The sequence below is a fragment of the Zonotrichia leucophrys genome, chromosome 1, assembly GCF_028769735.1.
Source record: "Zonotrichia leucophrys gambelii isolate GWCS_2022_RI chromosome 1, RI_Zleu_2.0, whole genome shotgun sequence".
In the NCBI taxonomy this organism is placed as follows: Eukaryota; Metazoa; Chordata; class Aves; order Passeriformes; family Passerellidae; genus Zonotrichia; species Zonotrichia leucophrys.
Window position 1 is genome coordinate 54,384,149 of NC_088169.1, and position 27,635 is coordinate 54,411,783.

A 27,635-nucleotide genomic window follows, 5' to 3' on the forward strand; every position below is an offset into this window, starting at 1 on the left:
GGTAATTATTTCTTCACCAAAGTGTGCCTAAAAGATAGGAAACCTATATCTGGAATTTACAGGGAAATTGTTACTAGGCAGAGGGATGAGGATTTTGCAAAAGATTTATTAGAAATGTCTAGGTTTCAGGTCAATCCTGTTTTTTGACAGTCTCTTAAAAAAATGTTATTTGTAGCAGTTTTTCTGACTTTTCTGTGAAATAAAGCTTCCACACCTCTTGCACTACCTATTATCTATGTTGGTTTGGTTTTTCTTCCTAAGATGGGTGGTGCTTACTGGTTTATAAGTGAGATTCTATCCTGATTTCCATTAATAAGGGCCAGAACCTTATTATCTATTTCTAATCTAGATGTTTTTGGGTGTTTGGTCAAAGCCCTTACGCAGAACTGTTATATAGGTTATACAAACTATATGCTTCATATAGAAGGGTGCCAAAATCATTAAAGTTAGGTGCAAACGATTCAGATAAGAATATCGATAAAAAAACTCAAACCCACCAATACTGAAGATGATACGCAAACATATATGCCTAAACAAAATTTTCTTGAGGGCAGTCCTGAAAGGAGTTTAGTGTTGTAGTATACAAACTAGAGAGGGGTATTTCCACTTGAAAAGAGATGGGAGCATGCAATTTTTATATAGATTATATTCTTGCACTTGCCTCTGATTCAACTGTAATTCTACAGATATGTATGAGAACAGCTATAGTCTCCATCAACACATGTAATTTATAAGTGCACCCAGTTCTGGGCTGTGTAAGCACTTTTAGATTCAGGACTCTCTTAATCATGGAGGATAGACTTATTAGATATAGGAAAATAAAAAGTATATTTTTAGCAAATAAAACCAGATCTGCTCATTTCTCCAAAACAAGGCAAAAATGCTGAGAATATAAGTGTCCTAATTGCAATTCCAGAAACTTCTCATGGTATTTCTTATTTATTTTATGTAGCAAAACGCATGTGAAAATTTTGACTCCCCAGTCTAATTAATTCTGCTCACTAATATTCTGACTGGCAAGTTTTCTCTAGGCTGAGCTTTTGTGGTTCTGCTGTTCATATTTCTTAATTATTTTGCTAAAAAAAAATTCTCACTATGCTCATTTGCCTCATTTAATTTAACTCAGTTGTGACTGGATCCCAAGCAAAGGTCTTTTAAGAAGAATTTTCCACTAGTTTTTGCTTCTTTTAACCTCTAGAGCTTTCATTGGTTTCACCAATATGTGTGCTTTTTTGGCACCTGCTTTTGCTGCCTAGATTGTGTTAGTTCTTCCCTCAGAATCAATCGTGAGCAGCTTGCAACCAGATGCCTGATTAAAAAGTTAGCAGACCTTGAGTGCAATTACTTCAGCTCTATGGCATTCACGCATTAAACCCAGTGTTAATTGTTTCCCATTTTTGTAACGATCCTTATAATAGGATAAACCAGAAGAGATCATTTCTTGAAGTTAAAACAGCAGAAAATAAAGACATTTACTCTGATTAATCATCTCAATATGAAATTAAAAACAATCACAAGTAAATATAGAGGGTCTTTGCCCTAGTTACCAGTGAAAATTGTTGATATGGTTTGAAGTATTTATTCTGGAGCCTGGCACAATGCACATATATGTTGTATTAAAGTTTAGACAGAAAGCAGGATTGAGTAAAGCAGTTTTTGAGTTGCTGCTTTGAAGGAGCGTCACATCATTACTTATACAAGCACTATTTGGATATTATCACAGATAAATGTCCATATCAGGTAGTGTGTAGATGTACTCATACTTTCCCAGAAATTAATAGTTCTGTGGTTTCACTTGGATAACTCTTGAGTCGTGTCACTTTAGTAAATGATCTTTGTGTATTTAAAAAAAAATAATTAAAAATATCATTATAGTAGCAATAAAGGAAAATCAAGTGAGCGAGCTGAGTAGATGTTCACAGACTAATGACATAATCTAAGATTAAAACAACTCCTGTAATAATACCAAAATTTACATCTATGTATTTTCACAACCATTTGTTTATGCAAAATATCATAGTGTATAAGAACTGTAAAATGGTTTGGGTTGGAAGATACCTTAGAGATCAACTAGTTTCAATCCCCTCTGCTAGGGCAGGGGCATCTTCCACCTAGACAAGACTGTTAAAAGCACCATCCAACATGTCCTTGAACAATTCCAGGGATTAGTCATCCACAACTTCTCTGGGCAACCAGCTGCAGTGCCTTATCACCCTCACAGTAAAGAATTCCTTCCTTGTATCCAATCTAATTCTACCCTTTTCAGTTTAAAGCCATTCCCCCTTGTCCTATCACTTCATGCCCTTATAGAAGTCCATCTCCAGCTCTCTTGTAAGCTAAATTTTGGTATTGGAAGGTGATATAAGGTCAGTTTGAAGCCTTCTCTTCTCCAGGCCAAACAGCCCAACTTTCTCAGCCTGCCTTCATAGGAGATGTGTTCCAACCCTTTGATCATCTCTGTGGCTCTCTTCTGGACTCACTCCACAGATCTGTGGAGCATCCACATTGCTGATAAAGATGTTAAACAGCACCAGCCCCAAAAGGGACTCCTGAGGAATGCCAATTGTCATTGGTCTCCACTTGGAGGTCAAGCTGCTAACTGCAGTTCTTTGAGTGCAACCAAATTCCTTTTCCACTGTTGTCCATCTGTCAAATCCATGCCTGTCCAGTTGAGAGACCAGGATGTTATGCAGGATAGGGTCAAATGCTTTGCACAAGTGCAGGCGCTTTTCCCTTATCCACAAATACTGTAATCACATTGTAGAAAGCCAGCAAGGTTTATAAGTATGATTTGCCCTTAGTGAAGTCATCTTGTCTGTGACCAATTGCCTCCTTCTTTTCTATGTGCCTTAGCAGAATTTCCAGTAAGATCTGCTCCATGATCTTGCCAGGCAACGAGTTGAGACTGACTGGCTTCTAGTTTACCAGGTCTTTGTTATTTCCCTCCCTATTTTAAAAGTTGAACTTACGTTTCCCCTTTTCCAGCCATTGGGAACAAACTTCACTAAACTCCCATGACTTCAGATTGATAGTGGCTCAGCCACTTCACTTGCCAGTTGTTTCAGGAGTCACAGATGTATCTCATCACGTTCCAAGAATTTGAGTACCTTCAGATTCCTTAGATGGTCTTGAATCTGGTAATTTCCTACTGCAGGCAGCTTTTCATTCTCAGTCCCTCCTTTTGTCTTCTGTGACTTGGGTGCTGTGGTTGGAGCACTTGCTGGAGAAGACCAAGACAATAAGTTATGTGCCTCGGCCTTCTCCATATCCCAGGTAACCAAGTCTCCCATTTTCTTCTGCAGAGGGCTTACATTTCAATCCTCTTTCTTTTATCTCTGCTATATATAAAGAAGTTTTTCTTGTCACGTATGAACCCTGGGCAAATTTAATTCTATTACATATATCCTGTTCTTGCCATCACTTGATAAGGATCTTCCTATATTTTCTTAAAGAAGCTCTTGTTGTTTGCAAGTAGTAGACTATTGGATTTTACAAGGAAATGTCTGGCAGGGGGGAGGGTAATAGGGAAGAATAAATATAATTCTTAATTGTTTCTGGTATAAAAATCAAAGCATGACCATGAATATCTTAAAGTAAAATTCATTCTTATGGAACTGCAATTAAGAGATTAAAGAAAATAACAATACATTATGAATGCAGCAAAAGAGGCAAAGACAGATATGCTTTTTCTTCTCTTCTCCTCTTCTTTTTTTTTTTTCTTTTTTATTTTAAGAAGGAATGTATATCCCCAGAAACAATTAGAAGGCATAATAATTTAGATCTATCAAGCAGGACACATCGCTAACCACAGTAATCATGTGGAGCTGTTTCTGCTACCTATATTAGTTCCCCATGGCTCTCTTGTTGTCTTTACTTCATCCAGTCTTCAATCAGATTGTAAATTTTGTAAGGGAAGAGCATTTTTCCTATGTTATTCGGGTATTTCCTCTCACAGTGCTACTTTTCTGTTCTCTCTTCCATCCTTCCCCATCTCAGTGTTAAGCCTTTTATAATCAAGTGAATTGAATTTATGAGCATATTACTTTTCCTTCAAATTATAAAATAATAAAGTATTTATTCTCTGGATAGCACTTGCCATCTGAGCATCTTAAATTAATTTGCAAATATCATGTTAGCTTTCGAAAACATCATGCCTAGTTGAAAAAAAAAAGAGCAATGATCTTTCCCATTTACCAATAAACACAAATGTTAGGTGTTTCACATCACTGGCAGCTGACAGCAGCTGGCCACCATCAGGAAGTTTTCAGTACCTGGAAGATAGACCCCAGGTACCTTATTCTGAGTTTATTTGGAAACTTTCTATTGATTATAGCGACTTACATTTTATTATGTATCAAATGTGCCACACAGTCTGTCTTCTAACTCAGGTACTTTAGGCACATGATCACCCTCCATCCCCTGGGTGAGCATGACTACTTATATTCCCTCACATGTTGGCTTCTCTGTCATTTTCAGTTTAGCTTAGAAACTCAGTATCATGAATTCTTTAAGATGCCACTTGTCTGACCTGGCCGCTGATTTTAATTGTTAAGATTCAGGCTAGCATTCCAGATGGTCCCCTCTGCCAGGGCTGCACAAACTGGACCTGGTTGGTGTTTTGCCATTTCTAAGGGAAGTGCCAGCTGTTACTCATTTTGCTTGTTACTGAATATCATTCGAGATTATACTAGTGGGCAAAGTCCTAAAGGATATTTGGTACTACTGCTCTGGTGAATATCTGTAGCCAGTGTTATTGAGTAAGCAGTTTCATCTATGCCTGATCGTCATCTTACTGAAAAAAGGACTAAAGGGAAACAAAAAAACAAACAAACCAACCCCAAACCCTACCCAAGAAATTAGAACACATCTGTCTTTCTTTTTCTTCCATCTGTCAACCCAGGGCACGTACCATATAATTTTTTTTTCTTAGTGTGGGAAACATTTGGCTTCCTCATTATGAAGTTATCCATGTACGGCTTGATTTTGGATTATTTTTGATATTTTTTACTGTTCTTCTTAGGACTGCTACTCAAAATACATAATTCCAGAGGGCTTATAATTTCAATTCTAGAGATTTTAAACTATGCACTTTTCTAAGAAATAATGATAAATAACCTTGCCTCTACAGAGCAAAGCTCATACCCTCTGGTCTTTTTCAAAGTGCACAGAAGGCATTCCTCTAATATATAAATATTTTAGGCTTTTGTTTGCATATGATGTAGAATGAATTATTTTATAATTTTGAGTGTATTCATTTCAATAACATTAGTTGCAACTAATATTACCTAAAACTTTTCCCATGGAAGAGGAGAATTTTGTGATAAGCACTTATCCAAATGTAGTTGTACCTGCTTTTTTTTCCCCAATTCCAGGAACCCTTGCAGAGAAATGATACCAAAAAGACTGATCTAAGTCCCCTAGCTGCATTTTTCCTCCAATACATGCTTTCAGCTGTTGTGGCTCTACCTAGGCACAGCACATGTGGTGTTGAAGGACCAAAGTGTATACATCTGTGCCAAGTGGGACTTGGCTGTCCTATAGCCTGCATATATGGGAGGTTTGGTCGGACCGAAAGTGATGGATGCTTGAAACCTTAGCAGTTTGGCTGGTCTGTCTTTGCATAATGGAGCCATTAATAGAGTAATTACCTGTCAATGAAATCAGAATTCCTTATTGCAGTGCAAGGCCTCCATTACCTTCTGAGCAAGAACTGCAGGATTTGGCCTTTAATGAAGCATGCCTGTCATTCCATACTGAAATGTCGATCCTGCTTTGACTGCCACATAATTTTTTACTGCATTTTTTTTGGACATTGTATAATTCAGAAGTTAAAGGCAGGCTTCATATATAGTTCATTAATTACACATAAGAATTTGATCTCCATTTAGAAACTAGAGACATAAGCTATTAAAGGAATATATATTAAATTAATTCTAGGAAGTTCAGGCACAGGAACTTGTATGTACAGACAAAACACGGACACACAAAACACTTAATGTCAAGCCAAAGTGATTATTTAATATACTTAAAGCTTATTTAAGAAGCCATAATCAGATTTAATTTTTTATATTGAAGGAATACTTATTAGCACACATTAGAAAAGAAAATCCAACACCACAGGGCAAAAAAGGAGAATATGTATAATGAGTATCTCTAGTAAAAAAGATATTATCTGTGAGTAATGTAATTTAGATTTAAAAGGTTGGTAAAGTCAGAACAATCATAAAAATAACAGATGACAGGAAAAACGTGTAATTTTATTAAATTTACTGAAATGCCTATAGCAGAAATGCCTATAAAACAATCCTAATACCACTGAGATCAGTGGAAAACTTTTCAGTGACTATACTGGTTTCTAAGTTAGGCCCACATTTATTCTTTCTACTAAGGAAATTCAAAATTGTGTGAAGAAGTATTAAAGTCTCTATTTCAGAGAATTTTCTAAAACTTGTTTTTACTGCTCTTTTCACTGCTTTTAAAAATATTACTAGCAAATGTAATGACATCTTCTTCCTCTGGTCACCCTCTCTAAAGAAAATAAGCACCTTTCCACTTTCACATTTTTTGAAGAAATAGGTGTGGTTGTCTGCCATTTTTGACTGGTTATCATCCTACTTGCAGTTACTGTGGAAATATCTCAGACTTCCATATCTGTGATCTGTCAACAATAGAGATCAAACCAGGGAGTCTGGATGCATTCTTTACATGCCTTGTCAACCTGTGAAGACTGAGATAAGGTAGCTTCCACAGGCATTGAGCTCTGTGATTTATTCTACAGTTTGATAACACCTTAAATCTCAAAGTGCCACCATGCATTTTCACTCATCTGTCATAGAAAGGATCATTTCAGAAATGATCCTGAGCTACTGTATGTGAGAAATCAATATTAAAACAAGCCATTTCAATTTGCCAATATATAGGAGTAATTTATTTAATAATTTTTCTAATGCTATTTTCCTACTTAGAAGTGTGTCCTGAGTGTTCAGTAGATAACTAGTAATGTGGAATTTATCATGATGTAACAGCAATATTTTTCAACAATTGGTTTAGGTTTGGACACAAACTATAAAGACTTATTTTTTAATATTCTCTGGGAAATGAAGACACATAAGACATGTGCATATACCTTTACAATTTTTTTGTGAAGTGCAGTTTCATTCCTTTGTGGCTCTGTGATTTTCATGCTTTTATTTAAATTAGTATTGTTGCACAAAATAAAATGTGAGACAGAAGTTTTGTGCTTGTCAGTTTGCCTAATGAAAAGCTAGAGTTCGAAAAGCAGATACAAATTGCCCTTGAAATGTTAGTAAATGTTGGGCTCAAAAGCCAGCAGTCCTTAGCCATTTGTATTAATTAACATGGTCATGTGTACTAGGCAGAGAGTGCACAAATAAATCCATCAGTTTTAAACACTGGGATCAAAGGTAACGGCATCCAACAAATTCTGTGAAATGAGACACTTGCCGGTATGCACATTAGAAAAAAAAATGCACCAATCACTAAACTGTTTTATGTTCAAGGTAGGTGTCCAGCTTCCTACTTCTCCAGTTTTGTAGACAGAAAATGAAGAAGTCACAGGCCAAGGCTGTATAAAGTTCTTTATTTTTCTGAATGTGACTTAGTGACTGTCTTTACAACAGAAGCCATGTAAAAGTAGGTGACTATTAGCATCAGTTAATGTAACTTCAGAGACTTCTACAAAGTTATTCTTTTAAGCTGCTGAAAAAAGTTCAGCAGTGTGATTTTATTTTACTTACATTAATCTCAAGCAGCACAAAGTAGGTTATTATTCAACATCAGAATATAATGTGGAATATCAAACATTTTCTGCTTGTTCTAAGGGGAGCATGGCATTGGCAGCCTTACCTGACACTATCTAAATGATAGTCGGAGTTCTTATTTTCCCTATAACTTTTAATGTGTCAAGAGCATGCCATATGTAATTTGTGGAAAATACTGAAAATTGGATGGAGTCTAATAATAATCATAATTCTTGTCAGGTCTCATTTGACTTCTGCTTGAGGCCAGCAGAAAATACACCCTAACTGTTTTTTCTCACAGTGAGATACCATTGAGAGTATCTGCTGTTTTGATAGTACAGCAATACCACTGTCACATTGCTGATTTCCATGCAAGAAGTCATTTTTTTCTTGTTTCTTTATTGATCCTGTTTGTTAATGAGGTTTTAGCTCTCTTTCTGGCTAAGCTACTGGTACTTTTTTTTTTTTTTAATAGAAACCTCTGTGTGGAAACACCTTCATAGGCTTATTCTTGATTTCATGTTTTATTTGTGATTGTAATTTCATGTAGCAGAGACTTGTCCCAATAGTTAACATGGCACGAGAATGAAAGACCCCTTATCAAAATAACACACAAAACCCCAAAAATCCTTCAGCCACTGAAAATACTAGTGTGCTCTGTGGGTTTAGTTTTTCAAGCTTTGACATCATAAGATAGTTCAAAGCAGATATACATGTGTGTTATATGTGCTGTAAGAGAAATTTGCAGTCAGTATTTTTAATACACTGGAGAATCCTAAGAGAAAAGCTGGGATTTTTTTTTAATTTTAATTTTCTGTATCACATGTTTGCATATGCAAAATGAAAACTCCAAAGCTTTGGGAGTTTAAATTAAAAAACAAAACAAAACAAAAAGCAACCAAACAAAAAAACCTAAAACAAAGTCATAAAGCTGTGGGTAAGAAAGCAGTTCTCAAGGACATGCTCTCCTAACTAAGAAAATATAGGTTTTTATGGTGGAAATACATTACTGTCTAGTTCTTTTTCTATTAGAGGTGCAGATATGTTAACAGAGGTGTTTTAATTAGCTTATAGTGTGTGGAATCAATTGGGATAATAATATTAGTTTCAAAATTAAAATATTCCAGAAATTATATCTCTCCCAGGATGCACTAGCTTAACCATATTATCCTTGACAATCGTGTCCACGCTCAGTTTTTCCAATGTGGATCCATTTATCTAATGTGACAGCTCTAGTGCTCCTTGCGTTAATAGATGTACAGCTGCTTTCTGGAATCATAGATGCAAACATTCTTGTCCTCAAAGAGCAGTGCTGCTGCCGTTTCTGCTTTCTGTGCTGGTAGGAGAGGACACGACTGCTGACTCAGAATTAATTGTCACCCAGTGAGTTGACAGTGACAGATACCCATACAGGCCACTACTAGTTCAGGAAGCAATGTCCTAATTTACTATTCTTCATCAACATCCCTAAATTGAGAGCCTCCTTCCTTTCCTTCCTCCTGTCCCCATGCTAATACAAAATATCCTTAGTGTCTTTATAAGAATTCTGCTTTTTTCTGCATTTTAAAATCCTTGTTTTATTGAGGATCCATATAATCTTAATTGAATTTCCTCAAACTCACATAAATAAAAGTGGAGATTTCCATCATGATGTCACTATGAACACTGGTTAGTTTAGAGTTTGATCATTTACAGGCCTTCAGATTTTCTTTCCCCCACCCCACCTTCCCCTCCGCCCTCACAAACTTTTTTTTCAGTTTAGGACAGTTACTACTTTTAAAGGCCTTTGGTACAAACTTCCTAGTGGACACTGGTCATTTTTTGTTAAACCTGAGGATATTGAAGTACATTTTTCTTCCTTTTACATGCATTATTAAAATAAAAACATTCAAATCACAGATTAATTCTAATATAGAGCAAGAGCTGCATCACCCCAGACAAAAGATTGCTACCTGCACACAAGATCCATGGCCTGCTTGATTTTCAAGGTTATGTGTGATACTAAAGTGCTAATGGAACAGAATACTAAAGGGGTTTTATCACATCTGTCTTTTTGCTGAAGATCGCTGTAAAGTTTCCTGCTTCCAGGCACTGCAGAACTCTGCATATCTTGTGTAGTTAGTGACAGTGATGGAACCTTAAATACACAGTACTTCTGTAGCACAGTAATTTTAGGCTTCAACAGTGAGATGCAGTGTCAGTAATGATTGTTGACATCATAGAACATGTATCAGTTTACTCAATATAATTAATAAGCCTTAGTTGATGGAACACTTCTGTAACTCATTAAATACTATAATCATAATTTATGTTAACATTATACATGTAAATGCAAATATAGTAGTCAATTTTCTTATATATTAAAATAATAGGGTTACTTTTATAAGCAGCCTCCAGATAATGTACAGTCCTGAGACAGGAAATATTCTCAGTTGTTCCTTCTAACATTTAAAAATGTGATTTATAGGTTAAAGTGAGTCCCTGAAGCTTTATTATCCCATTCACATTATGAAAGCTGGATGAGTCTTACAGAATGTAAATCAGGGTAAATATATTATTATAATTTAACTTGTTAAATCTCAGCAACAGCTGTTTCTACATTTAGTACTTCATATGCATTATTGATCAACACATGCTTTTATTAATGTAAAACTTCTCAGAGTGTAGAGAAGTTACTCTGGTTATTGTAATTGGTACAGTGCTTCTGAAATGCTTCTTCAATTGAGTGCACTTGTAATGTGCATTATCTGTCATGCTAGGAGTACCTCATCACCAAAATAAAACTAAATAAATAAATAGAAGATCACTGAAATCTTCAAATTACTAAAGATCACATGAAATACAGTTCTATTACAATTAAATGATGTGTAAGTCAGTCTAGTATCTTTTTGTCGGTGAGATCTATTTCTTCAAGGTCTTGTGTCTTAAATAATTTTCTTGAACACAGATAAAATTTTAAGTATTAAATATCCAAAGTCATGTGGCTAAATAGTTTTGAACATAATGCAAGATCTAGGTAGGTTAATTTGGGGCATTTAAATTTGAAATCTCTGAACTTCATGTCTCTCTAATGTCAAGGGTTATAACAACAGAATTGTCAAAGGAATTAATCTGTGTTACATCTTCTAATACATGCCCTAAGTTTACCTTGTCATCTATAGTCAGTGATTGAGTACAGTCATTCCAAAAAGGCATGGTACTGTTATTTTTCAATTATATCTCTTTTAGGATGGCATGAATGTTCATTAGAGGTGCCTTTCCTCCTCCACTGATTTTTAATTTTTAATAGGTAGATACAATTTTTTTTCCATTTTGAATGAATCCTTTCTCAGGCTATTTTATCCATACAGTTTCTGGTAAAAATATGTAATAAATATGTCAAGCTAACATTTGGGCTTTAGCCTAGCCATTTGGGTGAATAATATTTCTGAAAATTAGCTTAGTTTTCTATTGGCAACACATATGGCTATTTTCTTTTATGTTGTATTGTACAGAAATTTCCACCTTTTCTCTCCATTTTCCATTCCTGCATGCATCTGATATATTAATTTTCATAATTGTAGGCTTAGAACTGATTTTCTTTTTCTCAGACAATTAATTCAGGAGGATGGGGGATAATATTTAAAATGTTCAAAATTTATTAATATTTTACCAGACTCCAAAGTTGAACTAGGTAATGCTCTGATTTAGACTGCATTAAATTTAACATTTAGCTTTCCTGTTATGTCAAATTTACCTTGCAGTCAAGATGATTTTAGGTAAATAGAAATGCTTATTTAAAATGCTTATAGAAAAGAACTTTTTGCTTTTTAGGTGGATATTAGGAAGGCAAAACTTAAAACATATGATAGTCCTTTGTCTAGTGTCTTTAGTTAAAGGTTTGTCATTCTCTTGAATGTCCAATTAAAAACAAAACCAAACCAACCAAAAAAATAAAAACCCCAAGCCCCAAAAACCTAACAAAACACAGAAAGAATTTATGAAATAAAGACTATAGTTTCATGAAATAAAATGAAGGAACATCACCATATAAATAGGGGAAGAATGTGATACTGCCTCAAACATTAATGGAAACCACAAGATTTGACTGCAGATTTTTCTTCATTTTCTTCATTCACTGTCTCTGTAAAGCTAACACAACTCTCCAGCCAGACAGGCTCTTTGTTTTCCATGTTTAAATATGCTTGGGACCATCACGCTGTCAATTCCTACCTATTCATGCATCAGATGGTAATTAATAATGTTTTTCACCTTTATGAAAAGGCCAGTTCTGTGCAGCTTTAGTAGCAAGACAGATATAATAGGTAATTATATTTATGTTTCCTTTTAATACATTGCAATGTAATTTACAGATTTCTATGAAATTTTAGTACTGAGAAATTGAGCAGAAGAAATCAAATTATTGTCTGGTATAGCAACAATTTACATTCTGAAATCAATACCAACATTGTTACCTTAAGGGGAAAAAGAGGTATATACTGAGGCACTCCAGCTATTTATTTGGATAGCATGGTATGAAGAAGTAGCATGAAGAGGCTGTAGCAATTGCTTTTTCTTTTTTCATTCTTAGTTTAGCTTGAAAGATTGGCCAAAACCCTATCTATCTCCATTATCTTGGTTCTGTGGCTAAGATATCAAGATGAGCATGGAGAATGGATTATCCCCTGCAAGCAGGATCCTTGAATAAGGACTACCATGGGGACTGCGTGAGGAAGTTTAGTTTAGAAGCAGCCAAGAAAAAAATATCTCTATTTCTCTTAGCAAATTGCAGGGATCTACTGCAAAATTTGTACATAACACAGACTTGAGCCAAGTTTACCAGGGAAAAGAAAGAGTGGCTTTTACTAAGAAAGTAGATTGATTTTATCTCAGATTTATATTTTTTTTGCAAAGTTCTGTGAAACATGAAAGTGGAAGGTGTGTATCAGTGAGCTGAGTTAGATAAAGCCCTGTTTGAGGGGCTTTGTGGCCTTCTTGTGAGACACACTGCAACAGTCCTTGACTGATCTTTCCAAACTGGAATAGAATGTGGATTGTATATTTTAGGGGCCTTTCACTAAGTCAATCAGAACTGCAAAATATAACAAGTCATTGTTTATTTATAAAACAAAGTGATACAGGAACCATATGTTAATTCAAAGACCTTGCCAGTTCTTTCTCCAGAGCAAATACAAACATAGATATGTTTTGTTGAAACTGTTACTAGTCTTTTTTTGTGACTTGGTCTTCATTTACAGGCCTGATCTCATAAGAAAAAAAAAAATCCATGTTTTAGTACATGAAATAGGAATCTGTTTTGATCCTGGAAGGAACAAACTTTATGAAACAGACATCTTCCACAAAGATGTTTGGAATTAAGCATAAATTTTTCTTGTGTCTTTACAACATCTTCTTAAACTTGTGCACAAGCAGTATCTTCTCCATAATCATCATTTAATCATCCTGCAGGCTTTTTAGGACATTTGTCTACTGTTTACACTTGATTTTATTTTAATATGCTTCTCCTCTGACTTCTTTATTAGTGAGTGAAGTTTCAGTAACTTACGTCAGGTATAGATTCTTCTGTTTATTTTCCATAATAAAAGTAAATTGTTTGTTCAAGTTTCACTTTTAAGCCTCCATATCAGCAATCTTTCCATAAGGAAAATATTCCCAGGATGTTTTCTTTGAAGTTTTTTTTTTCATAATATTTCTTTGTCATCTTAACACAAAGTATACATAATAGTTCAGAAAAGAAAGGGAAGTAGTTTTTGTTGACGCAAAACCTCCACATCTAAAAAAAAATATTTCAATTCCAATTAAAAAAAATGTCGTGCTTGAATATATATTCCGATATACAGACCTACATCCCATTCTTTAAAGTTTAATTTGTCTTGCTGTGAACTGGATCTTTTAGTGGCTTCTTCCTGTTTGGAAAATCAAAGAGAGAAATCATGGTTTTTTTATTCACAACTGTATTGATTGAAAAAGTTTAAAATACCTAATTTGTAAACTCAAAATGCAACTCGGATGGTTAAAATTCAGCAGGTTCTATTTCCAGCTACCCAGTGTAGAAATGTTTTTTTAATTACAGCTTGGTTTATAACAATGGATAGGATCTGTAGCCAAATTTGTCCCTGTGAGACATTCAGCAATGGAACAATAGTATAATTATTTCTGGGATCCCTGATTAGCAAAAACAATACAATAGTTGTACAAAGCTTGAAGGTTTGGTTTTTGGAGTAACAAAGAAGCTAAATCTCCTCTTAATACTGATTTCTGTAACTTGCTGTATGCTTCAAGTACATAATTGGAAATAAAATGCATTTTAGAAGCTAGTGCACAATGGAAAGAAGGGAACAATTTTGAAACTTAGTGCTTACACTTCCTACATTAAAGTTCTGTTTCCACACAGCTCATAACTCACCTGCCACAGGACATTTCAAACACTTGATATCACATGGCATGATTTTTCCTGTACTTCAGGCTTTTATCACTCAGGTCAACAAAATACCTTACATTATTTGCAGCCCACTTTCTATCCATGTGTGTGTGTGTCTGGGAAAACAGGGCAGCAGTGAAAAAGCTTAGTCTCATGAGTAATGCCTTAAACTCACTAGTATTGGAGTACCTTTTCTAGAAATCCATGCTGAGGTACAATTTCTACCAATTCTTTTGGTTGTGTAAGGGCTTCAATATTGAAAATATAATGCTCTATGCAACTTTTCCAAAGCCATAGATTTGTAATGGATGAAATTAGAAATTTTAGTATGGGAATATATTTTATGCAGCTAAGACTGTAGAAAATAAAGTACTTCAGGACAAAATTATGTTTTCAGCTCTGGGAAAATATGCATCAAATAATTCGATACTGTCTTCTATTTTCAGTTAGAGTTGACAGAATCACAAAATGGCTGAGGTTGGACAGGGCCTCTGGAGGGTGTCTAGTGAACCCCCTGATCAAGCAGGGATAATTACAACTGCTTGTCCAGAGCTGTGTCCAAATGGCTTTTGAATATCCCCAAGGAGGGAGACTACAGAGTGTATCTACTCCACTTGCGCCAGTGCTCAGTCACCCTCCCAGTAAAAATAGTTTCTTGATGTTCAGAACCTCCAGTGTTTCAGTTTGTGCCCATGATTACCTGCTCTGTCATTGGGCACCACTGAATTCCTCATATTAAGAAGAACTGAGAAAAATAGAATGGGAGAGTATGTGGAAAGAAAAATGACAAGCTGCAACACAAATACAATTTTAAGTGTTTTCAGTATCTCCAAATAAAGTATAATAACAAAGAAAAATGCATTATTCTATGTCAAACACAAGTTCTAATTTTTTGTACTTGATCAGTAAGATTAGAATGTCCCCATCTTCTGCCATCCATTCCTCATCTCTACACCAGAGTTTGTGTTGCTATTTTTATTGGCATTTTCAAGTACCACAGCTATTACTTGTGTTCCGTAATTTCACAAATTACAGTTCTTAGAACATACTAGGCACCTATTTGACTTTGTTGTAGCAGGAAAAAAGGAGCCAGACCAGTTTCATGTGCCTTTGATTTGATATAATTTGGTTGTTACTATGTTAAAAAAGTGTTGGCTGGCTGACCACCTGGTCCGAAAACAGGGAAAAAAAGTGTTACTACTATGCTTGAACTGTCCTGTTTTCAGCACAGGAGTTTGCTATCCATTTTCACCATCTGAGATGGTGTTTCTCATGTGGATATAAAGTCCTGCTTCACCTTGATGAGCTTCATGGAATCTGCTGCAATAGGTGATTTAAGGAGAATGATTCCTAGGATTGTTTTCCTGAATTTTAAACTCAGCCCAGGTTCAAAAACCCCACTGAGTCTAATTGTTCTGAATTATATATTGAAGTTGCTTTAACAGAGGTAAAATTATAGTGCTTTGACTGAATCCACGTTTCAGTTTTGGGTTTCACATAACGAGGTGATATTTCCTGATTAAAAATAAGGACTGAATTTTTTTCAGGACCTGAAGAAGATCACTATTCCTCCCCACCAAATGCTTATTTATGACTGAATGTGTCACAGATTTTATATGTGAATTTTGGCCAAGTGTTGAGACCTGAACCATAACCCTACCTCATGCTTATATAATCCCACGTATGTTGTAATGTAATTAAACTTGTAATTACTTGTTATCATTAGTCCCAGTGTTGTAACAACTATAAACCTCATTACTCAAAACAACTTGAATCTGTCTTCAGGTAAAACGAATTCAAACCTGGGTTTTGTTGCATGAGCGAGTAGATAAACACGAGCATAGTGTAAGCATATTGGATTTTCTTCTGAAAGAAGAGTTCCTGTCTCTACTGTGGTGGTGACAAGAAATTCAGTGAACAATCAGTGAGGGGTTCAGTGCTGGATCTGGACCATGCACCACATCCTGTGATGTGTTCTGCCTCCAGTGGAGAGTCTGTGTACCTTGCCCAAGCCATCTGTGCATGGTGTGTTGGTGTGGATTCACTGGCAAACTCCAAGCTGGGACAGCCAGGAGTAGGAAGTCCCAGGTCTGGGTGGGGGTATCTGGCAGGCAGTGGAGCAATGCTGGTATTTCCGGAGGATCCATGAGTGTAGAACATGCCTGTGGGACAAGTGTGAGAGTGCTGCATGTGGGCAGTGAGCCCCCCATGAGAGCAGCTGGTGAGCTGTGGGGTCAGAAAGGGGGATTGGGATCTGGGCAGGGGTTCTGGGCAGGCAGAGGGCCTGTGCTGGTGCTAGGTGCTTGTGAACCCGGGCAGTGAGGGGTGTGTGCTGCACCTGTGACTTTCTGCGTCTGACGGCCCAAGAGGAGCAGGGGATGTGTCTCTGTGTGACTGTGCCTGGTGTGAGTCCTGAATGGGGGGCGCTGCTGCGGTGTTGTAGTGTGTTCGTTAAGTTCATTTAATGCCTCCCCCATTTTATGTATCTGCTCCCCCCCATTTTGTGTAAAATGGTTCTGCCCCCCTCAGTTTTCCCACCACAACCCTGCCAGTTCTATTGTCAATCTTTTAGGTTATATAATTCCTCCTCCCCTTTTTCCCTTATATGTATGCTTTTCCTCCTCCCTGGGCCAAGTCAATCACCCCCCCACTCCACCTAGTATTCCAGAAGCTTCTCCTCTTTGTGGGTTGTGGTTGGCTGTGGTCCCGGGACCCCTCCCATACCTGGTACCTATTGGGCTCTCCACTATGTCATTTGTGTTAAGCTCATCCCCTCTCCTCCCCCTATTGATCTTCTGTAAACCCCTCCCGGGTCCACTCCTTCCCTTTATAACCCTAAGACGCCTTTTATTCTCAGTCATTTGCTGGTACGTCAGTGGGTACCTCCATGGCTGGCATAGTGGGTTTTCCAATAAACCTGTTCCGCCCCCAGCGAGTGTCCAGCTCCTTCCTTCTTGTCGTTTAGCAGCGATCCAGTCCGCAACCAGCGCAGCCCTAGGCCTTACAACGCAGAGGGGTGCTGGAAGGATATGCAGCTGGGTGTCAGCCTTAACTTCAGCTAGCCGGACACTGACCTTCTCTGCCCTTGAAGGGCTAGAGCCTTATCTGAGGCTGTGTACCTACAGCTGTGGCCAAATCATTGTCCATGTGTGTGTCTGTGTTACACACTCAGTCTTGGTACTGCAGCAGCTTTCCTAGCCTAGAAATCCCAGGCTGGGCTCCGACAGCCAGGCAGGAGCGTTCTGGACCAGGCACTGGGGGCAGTGACCACATATCACATTACTTGACACTTTTAAGCTCTCGGTACATTGAGGACAGTCTTTCTTTTCAATTACTAATATGCCCAAGCTTAAACATTTGCTCTTGAGTCTCTTTTTGCAGAAGGCTTGTTTCCCTCATTGTTTTGTTACCACAATTTAATCTAAAATTTCTTTGTGGACCTCATGCTGTCCATCCATCATCTCTGGAAATGGGTCACTGTTTACATGACCCTTAGATTTTTTATAACCCTTTGTAATGATTTGTGGATTCCTTAGTGGGCAGCTGTTGTGGGTGAGAATGGAAACTTCAGAGAAAATTTATTGGAAAAACCCTGCTGTTGAGTCATGGGGAGCAGAAGGGCCCCCCCCCGCCATGCTTTGTAAACTTCTCAGAGAGGAATTTAGTTGTCATTGGATCCAGTCTTAACCCCAGACTTTGTCAATGGTTTAAGTAACTTTGTCCCACAGGATTAATGATGGCAAGTCAGATACATTTCTATAAAGATGAAATAATTTATTATTTAGATGACAAATGATTAGACAAAAGATCTTAATCAGACTTATTTACTACAGAATGTAAAAGCTAAAACTATTAGCAGTGTATAGTAGTGCACTATATCAAAGCTATTACATAAGGCTAGCAAAAAGGAAACCACTATTAAGTAAAGCTTGATGTAACTCACCGCACCAATGCTCATGGACAGATCTCTTTAACTCAGCCTCAGTGAGTGTCCTTGAAGGGGTTTCCCCACTTCAAGGGAGAAAACTTCATACACTCTTAAGAAGGAATATGGGAGAGGAAGCCAACTGTGTGAAAGTGGACTGGACTTCTACAGTATATAGTGATTGACTGCCAGTCATATGTCTCCAAGTCTCCTTAGCAGCGTATCTGTCAAATCTTTGCCTCACTATCAGGATCTTCATTTGGAGTTGGTGAGTCAGACTGCTTTTCAGCATAATTCAATGGCAAAACCAGCACATGACAGCATCTCTCAGCCCACCAATGATAGCTTGCAAAATAGGGCATTATTTGAGTTGACCACATTCCAAAGCAGATCATTCTGCTAGAGTGGCTCAGAAAGGCAAGACAATGTACTTTTCTCTCATCATTTAAAGTATGGATTTAAAAATTCATAGCAAAGAAGCTGCCAGTGGAAGTGTTAGGCTTGGGTCATTTTACCGTCTAACTGGTCACTGTCAGTATAGAGTGAGAGTGGATTTTGGCTAGTATGAGGATTTTTTGTTACCCAAGATCAGTACTTTTACTATATAACTCATGAAATAGGACACTTTTGTAATTATTTATTTAGGTAGCTAATTAGTTATAGGGGTTTTATTATTTTGCAGATCCTAAAACCTAATATGTCATCTCCTCCCCTATTTTAGGGCTTAATTTCTCAGTCATTCATGTCTTCTTATAGTGTCTTTTTGGTTTAAAACAAATGAAAGCAATCTCCTTTCCTCAGATCATGACCTGAGGAGGGGGTGGGTGTTGGGAGATGCATCAGAACAGTTAGCCACTTGATGACTTTGATAGTGACATAAGTTCTTTGTTTGGAAGAACAGATCTCCAATTTTATCTTTCTGAAAGTAGTCGCAGAAAGAGAAGATTTTAAGTTATGCTGTTAGCTACATTTCTATTGTGCTCATATTGAAAGGGAAGAATGAGATAGTAATTAAAAATTGTTCAGAGTGGTAGTTCTAGAACAAAAAAGTTGTAAGAGAAAGTAACAAAGTGTGAGCTGAAGTTTTTTCTTAGTGACACATATAGAGTTAGGTTATCTGTTGATGTAATGAATACATCCAATGACTCAGAGGATCTATTTGGTTTTCTACAGCTGGATTCTATTCCTAAAGCTAGAAAAGGAACTTAAAAGCAAAATACTAATTATAAAATCACAGCCAAGAGCAAATAGTATTACATGTATTTCTATACTGAATAACACAGTAATCTAAAGTTGACTTAATCAACTATATCCACCCAAGGGAGATGAAGAAAAAGAAACCTGGTAGATTTTATTGATCATCATATAAAATGGTAGCAATTACCATTAACAAATAGTCTTTAATAAGCAAACTATTAAATAGTTAGTACTATTAACTTGAGGTTTTTCTCATTAAAAGAAAAATGAAAAAAGGAGGAGAAAAAAAGGGAAAGTTGGGACCTGATGTGGTTTCAGGATGGATACAGGACACCTTATGTTAACTACTTTAAAAAGTATTAACTACTGGAAGATACCATTGCAAATGTTTCCTTCTCTTCTGACGCTGTAGAAATCTTGAATAATGAGCTTAGATATACCCCATAAATTTCAGATTACTAATATTGATGAGAAATAGCCATTAAACTAAACAGTTACTATGCTTAAGAAAAACTTTGTGAATTTCTACTTTATCCTAAATTAATCTAGCAAACCAGACCACTGAAGCTGCCAATTTTTTTTTTTGGTGGGAAGATGTGCTTAACTTAATTTAATCACTCTCTTGAGGTACTCTTAAACTAGTTGCTTCCGATCCTTCAAAGATGCAGTATTTTGATCCATGAAGACCTGTAATATTCCTTTCATGAATCCAACAGTCATGGTTGCTAAACAATTTGCAGCGGTGCTATCAGCTCTGAAGCTCTTGGGGAATCACTGTATCATTCTGTGGCCACAATTCAAAAGTCAGATTATTTCTCCAGATGAGAGAGGTTCAAAATCAATAACAGTTAACTAATCCAAGTGCACACTGAAGGTTTTGTTTGTTGGGGTTTTTTTTTTTTCCTTTTGAAATGGCTGTAGGTTTATTTTTTTTAAGAAGTTCAGTAAAATGTGTAATTCTGCCTCTCAGTCCCTGTGGTTTTTTGTGCAAACTCTGTGCTTTTTTTATTTTAATTTCTCTTACCAAATTGATAATTGTTTATCCTGTCATTGCATTTTGTGATTCTTTGCTGAACACTGTGAGTTCACACATATATTATCAATCTTAATTATTCATTTTAGGTACATGACTGCTGCCAGTTAAATACAGACAGCTGTTTATTCATGCTACTATTCCCAAGATGACAACCATTTTTATGGGTTTTTTGGTTTGGTGGATGTCTTTTTTTTCCAGTTTGAATAATGATAATACAGTTTTTAACCTCAGAAATATGTACTTATTAAATTTTTTTTATGTCATTTGCTTTTCATAACATAGTTTCTAATGGTTTTTGCTTCTCAGAGAGGGGTTTTTAAATAGATTGTGTTTTGAAAATTATTAGAAATATACCTACTTTTCCACTGATTAATTTCTTAGAAGAAGTTTACTTCATGGATGAGCACATATAGACCTTTGATAGACCTTTGAAAATTGTCTCTCCCATTGGCCAATTTCCCATCTAAAAGCAAGCCAGAAAAAAAAAAAGAAAAAAGAAAGAAAGATAAACCAAACCACAAAGAAACAGCAAGCAAACATGATAATAGCAATTGCTTCTTAAGCATTGCCAGGGATCTATTTTTATGTCAAAAGTTAAAAAAAAAAATAAAATCAAGTGAACTGAAAAGAAGAGCACTAATCAGTGTGTCCTGTGCTCTTCTTTGTAGTCCCAGCGCCGTGTTACATTTCACCTCCCCGATGGCTCCCAGGAAAGCTGCAGTGACAGTGGTCTGGGAGACCACGAGCCAGTGGGTGGTGGAACCCTGATCTCACACCCTCTCCCTCTGGTTCAGCCGCAGGACGAATTCTACGACCAGGCTTCTCCGGACAAGAGGACTGAAGCTGATGGCAATTCTGACCCCAACTCGGGTGAGTCATCTCCTTATCTCTGCTTATCTGAGTTGCTTTGCTAACTTGGTACTTTTTCATCCCTTTGAGCTTTGCAATGGTAGAGAGGTTTTTAAGCACGTGCATGAGTGTTTGTTCATATTAGCTCATAAGGATTGTTTGGAAATAATGTAGTTTGCCTGATGTGCCTCATGTTGTAATTTGACTGTGGAAAGAAAAGTATATCCAGTAGAATAAATGGCTTCATACTAATTGCACTGTAAGTAATACCAGCAGGGGAGAAGGATGTCCTACAAGGTAACAAGTTTTTCCCGATTAGCTTTAGACTTTGTTTTAGTAAAGTCATTCTAAATATCAATTTAAGTTCAAGGACATGGAGGTTGCACTGTCTTTTAGACTAACAGAGAAGTCAGTAAATAAGTGAAGCACTGAAAAATTGAAAGAAGCCAAATTTCTTAACAGCCCTAAAATTCCCTGTTCTTACATAAAGAATCACAGGGTTTCTTTGTTAACGTGGAATGGCATGATGTATTGGAACTGTCAGATACAGGTTTTCGTACAAATATTAAGGATGAACTATTTGATTTGGGAACTTCTGCCTTTTTCTTCCATCCTCCTCTATAATACATTTACATTATTGCTGTGTTTTTGTGAGAGCACTAAAAACTGAAGCAAGATCTTAACCAATAGGGTGATTAGTATTTTGACATTGCAAAGTGGCATGTAGAGGCTCAGACATACTGAAAACAGAGAGAAGGAAGTAGCACTGCTCTTAAGTTTCTTGGTTTTTGTCTAGAGTGTGGGACAAAGGTTAAAAATCTATCTGTGCTCTTGGAACGTAATTGAACCTGAGTCCTCTTGCATCCCAGGAGTATAGAAATAAGAAATAGTTTCTGTCTTTGGCATTTCTCCCTTTTGTATAGATGATTAAGTTGTCACTGGGCCTGTACAAACCAGGAGAGAAGGTGGCCTTGGGATCTGATGAACAATATTAAGGTCCATCTCCTCATTTGGGCAGAGCTGGATCTGAATGATGACATTTACATCATGGCAGATGACAACATGAACTGTGGAATACTGACTTTGGAAATATTTCTCTCATATGTATATAGGAAGACCAAGAGGTTGTGTTGGATGATACTCTACAAAGAAACAATTTGAAATGTTTTACTGAGAGTTGCATTCTGGTTTCTTTTCCTCTATTTTCCTTCTACTTTTCTTTTTTTCTCTTCTCCTCCCCTGGATATGACACCTGCATTTTCTTCTCTTTATCAAAACAGAAATGTTTTTGGAGCTATGATGTTAAACCCTTAATCTGTACAAATACAAAGAATGATAAAAGAATAGCAACAATGAGTGGATTGACTGGAACAAGAATGTATGTCTGCTTAAGCAAGCGAGGAGCTTAAGTGGAATTATCTGGTTAATTCTCTGACCACGTATGAGACTTGTGAAAGATTTAACAACATCAGAGAGGAGTTTTTAAGGCAGCATTGCATGTTGGCACTGTTGCATTGGCTTCACAGACTCTGAATTGTATATCCCTTCAAAAGGCAACATAAAAGTCCTCCAGGAGACTTAGGAAAAAAAAAAAGGCTTAGTAAACTTTATAGCAAGTTATTAAAAGTGCAGTTTTGGAAATTTTGTGTTAAACACATTGTGCAAACACAGTATATTAATCATGATCATCTATTCATGCCTAATATAGACACTAATAGAAGATTAGTCAGAATGAGTAAGTGTTCTTAAAAGCTATATGAAAAGTTTTAATATGTTTGTGGTTACACCTAATTTAGCCTTAGGGATGCTAAATTTGTGTCAAATTTATAAAATCTAACCGTCAAGCTATACTAACTATTAGTGAAGTATTAAAGTATAGGTTTTTATTTGTTTTTACCAGATATTGAAACATTGCACTCTGTATCTAATCAAATCTCACAAACTAAGAAAGAAATTATATGGTCAGTACTGTGACAGAAATTTTTCTAGAAAAATCCAGGCCAGGATGGGAGTCATGTTGTTCATTAGATGGCTTTAACTTGTATATTGTATTCAGTATCAAGCTATTGCCTAAACACTATATTAGAAGTTATTTTGCTAATGTAGGCACAAGTTTTAATGGGATGTGAAATAAGATTTAAAGCAGTTTATGGTTACTGAAGATGCTGTGAAAATTTTCAGAAGAGAAAAATGCTGTCTGGCATTGGCCAAAGTTACTTTGTGGGTATTTACATGTGTTCATGGTTAAAATATATAGTATCATTTGAACATTGTATTCCTTGACATTCCTAAGCTGAATTTCTAGTTCTATTGCAGTGAAATGTTCCCTAGTTGTATTGAACTGTAGAGGTAGTTTTGTTTCAGTGGCTAATTAAGGGATTGCTGGTTATGAATATACTTGGGACATGCTGAGGTGAAAGATACGACTAAAAAGTAAGGAATAAAGCCCTAGTGGAGAGTTGTAGTATTATCATGTACATGTACTGCTAGAAGTTTTGGATGATGAGTGTTGCATAACAATATTTTTATTCTAAATGCTTCAACTGAAGAGAAAGAACAGCGTTTTTGGGAATGTTTGCAAATGACCTCTACATCAAAACCACAGATTTGTTCGACTGTGTTTTTATGAAAGTTCATTCAAAGTAAAACTTTTCTTCAGTTCATGAGAATGTGATGTTAATCTTGGTAGTAAAGTCCTTGCCTCATGCTGAGAGCAATTTTGGTTAATGACTTTAATGCTCAGTGAATTGTGTGGGTTATTACTGTACACTGTGAAGTTACATGAATAAAAATACAGCCATTGTTTCTGAAAATAATGTCCTATTTTAATTATATTTGAAGAGTGACCAAGGCTCAGGTCTTCAAAACCTGAAATAGGGGGGGAGAAATGTGGTAGAAGTCTTGCTAACTTTTTACACAAGAGTATGAGAAACCTTAATGCCATATTTACTTGCAGTCATTAGCTTCTACAGAGACACAAGAACTACAATTACATGATTTAATGAAATAAACACACACAGTGAGAGTACATTCATCCAGCTAATCTGAAAACAGAAATCTCTCACACTGGGTGAAACTGAAATGAAGAGAGAAGCCAAATATTAGCATTGTCAGCCACACGCTGTCACTGTAGCTATGAGAGAAAAGCAACAAGATAGAAATATGAAATCTTCCGTAATGAGATGTAAGTCTAAATTTGGATTGCATCACTGAAACCTTTCTTTAGCCTCTTCTATATTTAGGTCTTTTATTTTGAGGGTTGTATTCATTTTTTTAATGTATATTTTGGATTTCTCTATTGTTAATTGATCAATATTATTGATGGTCAAAGGAGTTTGATGCTAACCTGTCAATTACAACTCCTTATAGTTCACCTTTGTCTCATTTGCAGCTTGATGCACTTGATTCCTTTTAAAAGGAATATATTCCAAAGATCTATCATCTTATACAACTTCTTTATCTTTTAGCATATCAGATAAGAATTTAGAAAACATTTCCGTTTGTTAGGATGTAAAAAAAAAAAAAAGGCCAATGTAAAATTGAATTTACTTATCCTACTTTAAAACATCTTTCACTACCAAAATTCCTGCTTTCTAATGGTTTTAAATGTGCATATCAGGAAGTGTACTTTTAACACAAACATCTTTATCATCAGTTGCAATAAAACTGTACAGCTCTCTGATGTACTTTAATGTGAATTATTTTTTCAGGTACTGCTAAAAACCTCCTGTGCTTTTGTTCTCCAGCAGTTGGGTGCAGACTGTTACTTCTCATTAGTATAAGTGTGGTTTTCATCAGCGTGAAGAAACAATCCACTTGATTAGTGAAGAATTCTTCTTTCACTGTGGTTTAGTAAAGGTTGTCAGGGACTCAGATTTGGCCTGGAATTGTTAACGTATCTAAGAGTTGAATGCAGCAGAGCTGTGCAATAGAACTGTACAAAGTAAAAATGTGCCTCCTAGTGTAAGGAAGGAGAAAAATGCATTTTCATGAAAATGCTTGATAAATCACATTTTGATAGCTGCAAGCTGTGGATGTGATTCATTTTTCTTCAAAGAGATAAAGAGGAATAGCATATATTTAGTGGAGTGTTAGAAGTGCTCTAGGGAGAAAGCCTACTGCACACTGTGGATGAATCTATGCAATAATTCCAACAGTTTAAAACCAGACAGAAATATAATATTTATGTCTTCTGATACATGTTTACAAAGCTAAGTAAATGTTTGCCTAATTTCTACACCTCATTAATGAGTAGTATCAATATATATCAACAAAGTAATAGCTTCATAAAAAACATGTAGCTGTAGCAAAAATTGTAACACACCCACCAGTTTCAAGATCATGTTTTTATTTAGCAAAATTAAATAGAACATTCTATTTTGTCCTATGTTACTTCCAATGCAATTCCATATTCTTGGAAGTAATGTTACAATGCTGTCTTTCAGTAATAATATTTGTGGATAGCTTTTTTATTTCCAGTGCAATAAAAACTGTGTGGTTAAATTTGGCTGATAAATACCTGAGTTCACACTTTTTAATAAACCTTTTACTATGGCAGTTTAGTCAAGTAATGTCAGGGGTGTTAAATGGTACTCTAATTCCAGTAATAAGTAGGAATATCTCTGCGGCAGTGGCTTAATTATGATTAAAGTTCAGAGTAATGGCAAGACTGCCTTGTATTACACTTGGTCATATGATAGTGTCCCATGTGGAGAAGCTAAGCCTCTGCTGCAAAGAGCTTTGGTTTTACAGTGTCACTATCATTACACCCAGTGGGTGATGATGGTTTAACCTTGAGGGCATACCCTCTGTTAATCCTGTCTTTCATTTTGCTGCCTCCAAAGTTTCTTCTTTGGCAATATTGGAGTGGTCCATAGCTTAACAGCCTAAGGTGTAGAAAGAAGGGCTACTGTATTAGTGCCTAGATCTAGATAATTTGCCATCCATAGTTATTCTTGTGTTTTCATAATATGAGACTATGAGAACTAAAATAGGAACATTCGCCTTTGAGTCACATCCTCCATTTCATTAAACACGAGTTCATACCTCACACAGAATCTAACATTGTCACATTTAGCTACAGGCAAGCAGGAGTAAGAAAAACTGGAGTCAGGTTGGTGAATTAGCCTACAGAAGAGCTATAAAATAGTCTGAAGTCTGAATTCAATCTTACCCCGTGCACTTATGACTTTAAAAAGATAAATAAAATCTGAGAGGCATAAGAAGATTGCTATCTCTTTGCATCTCTTTGATGCCTCATTGCAGTGAGGATTTAAAAATTGTCTTGGTTCAGAAAAGCCACTGTGCTACATCTGTTCCTATTCTACTCTCTCTTGCTCTGCACACCAAAGCTAATTGGAGTGTAAATCAGGAGGCCATAACCATTGAATGAGCTGTAGGAGGGGAACTTGTCTCATTGCTTCTCCAAGAGGAACTGATAACTTTCCAGAACTTCCTAGCTGCTGCTGCCTGAGAAGAGCACTTGCAGGTCCTCAGCAGTCAGATGAAAAGGCCACATGGGGCAGGGGGACTATGACAAAGGTTAGAGGATTAAAGGGAGGGGAAGCTTCCACATGAGATGAAAGCTTGTGCCTTTGTCTGCCGTCACTGATGATACCAAGGACAGTTTAAAAACTCAGGTGCTTTTGCCAGGTGAAAACAAGGGACTTAAGGATTTAAGAGTAATTTTTCTCCTGTAAGTATTTTCTGCTCACAAGGCTTTTCTTCATATCACAGCAAGCCGAGATCTACTGCAGACATTCACAGACTTTTTTAAGTTTCAAAGTGATGCCATTATCCAGTCAAACCTCTACTATAGCACAATGCGTAGTGTTTCACACAACTTCCCTTAAATCAAACTGAGGTTTTAAAATATTCCAGTGATAAAATATTCCAGTGATAAAATAGTCCAGTGATTTATTTCCACTGGTTTTTAATTACATGTTTTATATGGATTTACATGGCAAGGTTGTGGATAGGGGGCTGCAGACAGTGCCTCTTTGAGAAGACACTAGAGGCTGCCCCCATGTTTGACAGAGCCAATTCTCAGTGGCTCTAAAACAGATTCATTGCTGCCCAAAGCTGCACAGCATCTGGGGGGAAGGAGTAAGGAAAATGTGAGAGAAACAAACCTGCAGACACTAAGGTTCGTGATGAAGGAGGTAGAGAGCATGCTTCAGACACCAAATAGCTTCTCTCTCAGCTTGTGGGGAAGGCGGTGCCCCCAGCAGCCCGTGGAGGAGCCCGCCCTGAAACAGGTAGGTATGCCCTCCCTGAAGGAAGTTGCAGTCCGTAAAGGGCACATGCAGGAGCAGGAGCTGTGGCCCCTGGGGAGCCCTCTCTGGAGCAGTCCTGTCTTGGAAGCTCACACACTGTGGAAGGGACCCATGTGTTGCTGGGAAAGGACCCCATGATGGCCAGGGTAAGAGTATGATGAGGAAGGAGCAG

General features: G+C 36.7%; 1 protein-coding gene across 9 annotated transcripts in view; it reads left to right on the top strand.

The window, feature by feature from the left end:
- Window positions 1–27,635, top strand: part of PCDH9 (protocadherin 9) — a 680,886-nt gene that overhangs the window by 416,850 nt on the left and 236,401 nt on the right. For 4 of the 9 annotated variants that reach the window (XM_064713538.1, XM_064713546.1, XM_064713555.1 and 1 more), the window contains one exon: window positions 21,008–21,209. In XM_064713538.1, the coding sequence (XP_064569608.1) occupies window positions 21,008–21,209 (202 nt within the window). Of the gene's footprint in view, window positions 1–21,007; window positions 21,210–22,111; window positions 23,238–27,635 lie in introns of those variants that run through there. The other 5 variants (XM_064713565.1, XM_064713584.1, XM_064713593.1 and 2 more) reach the window with 3 other exon arrangements.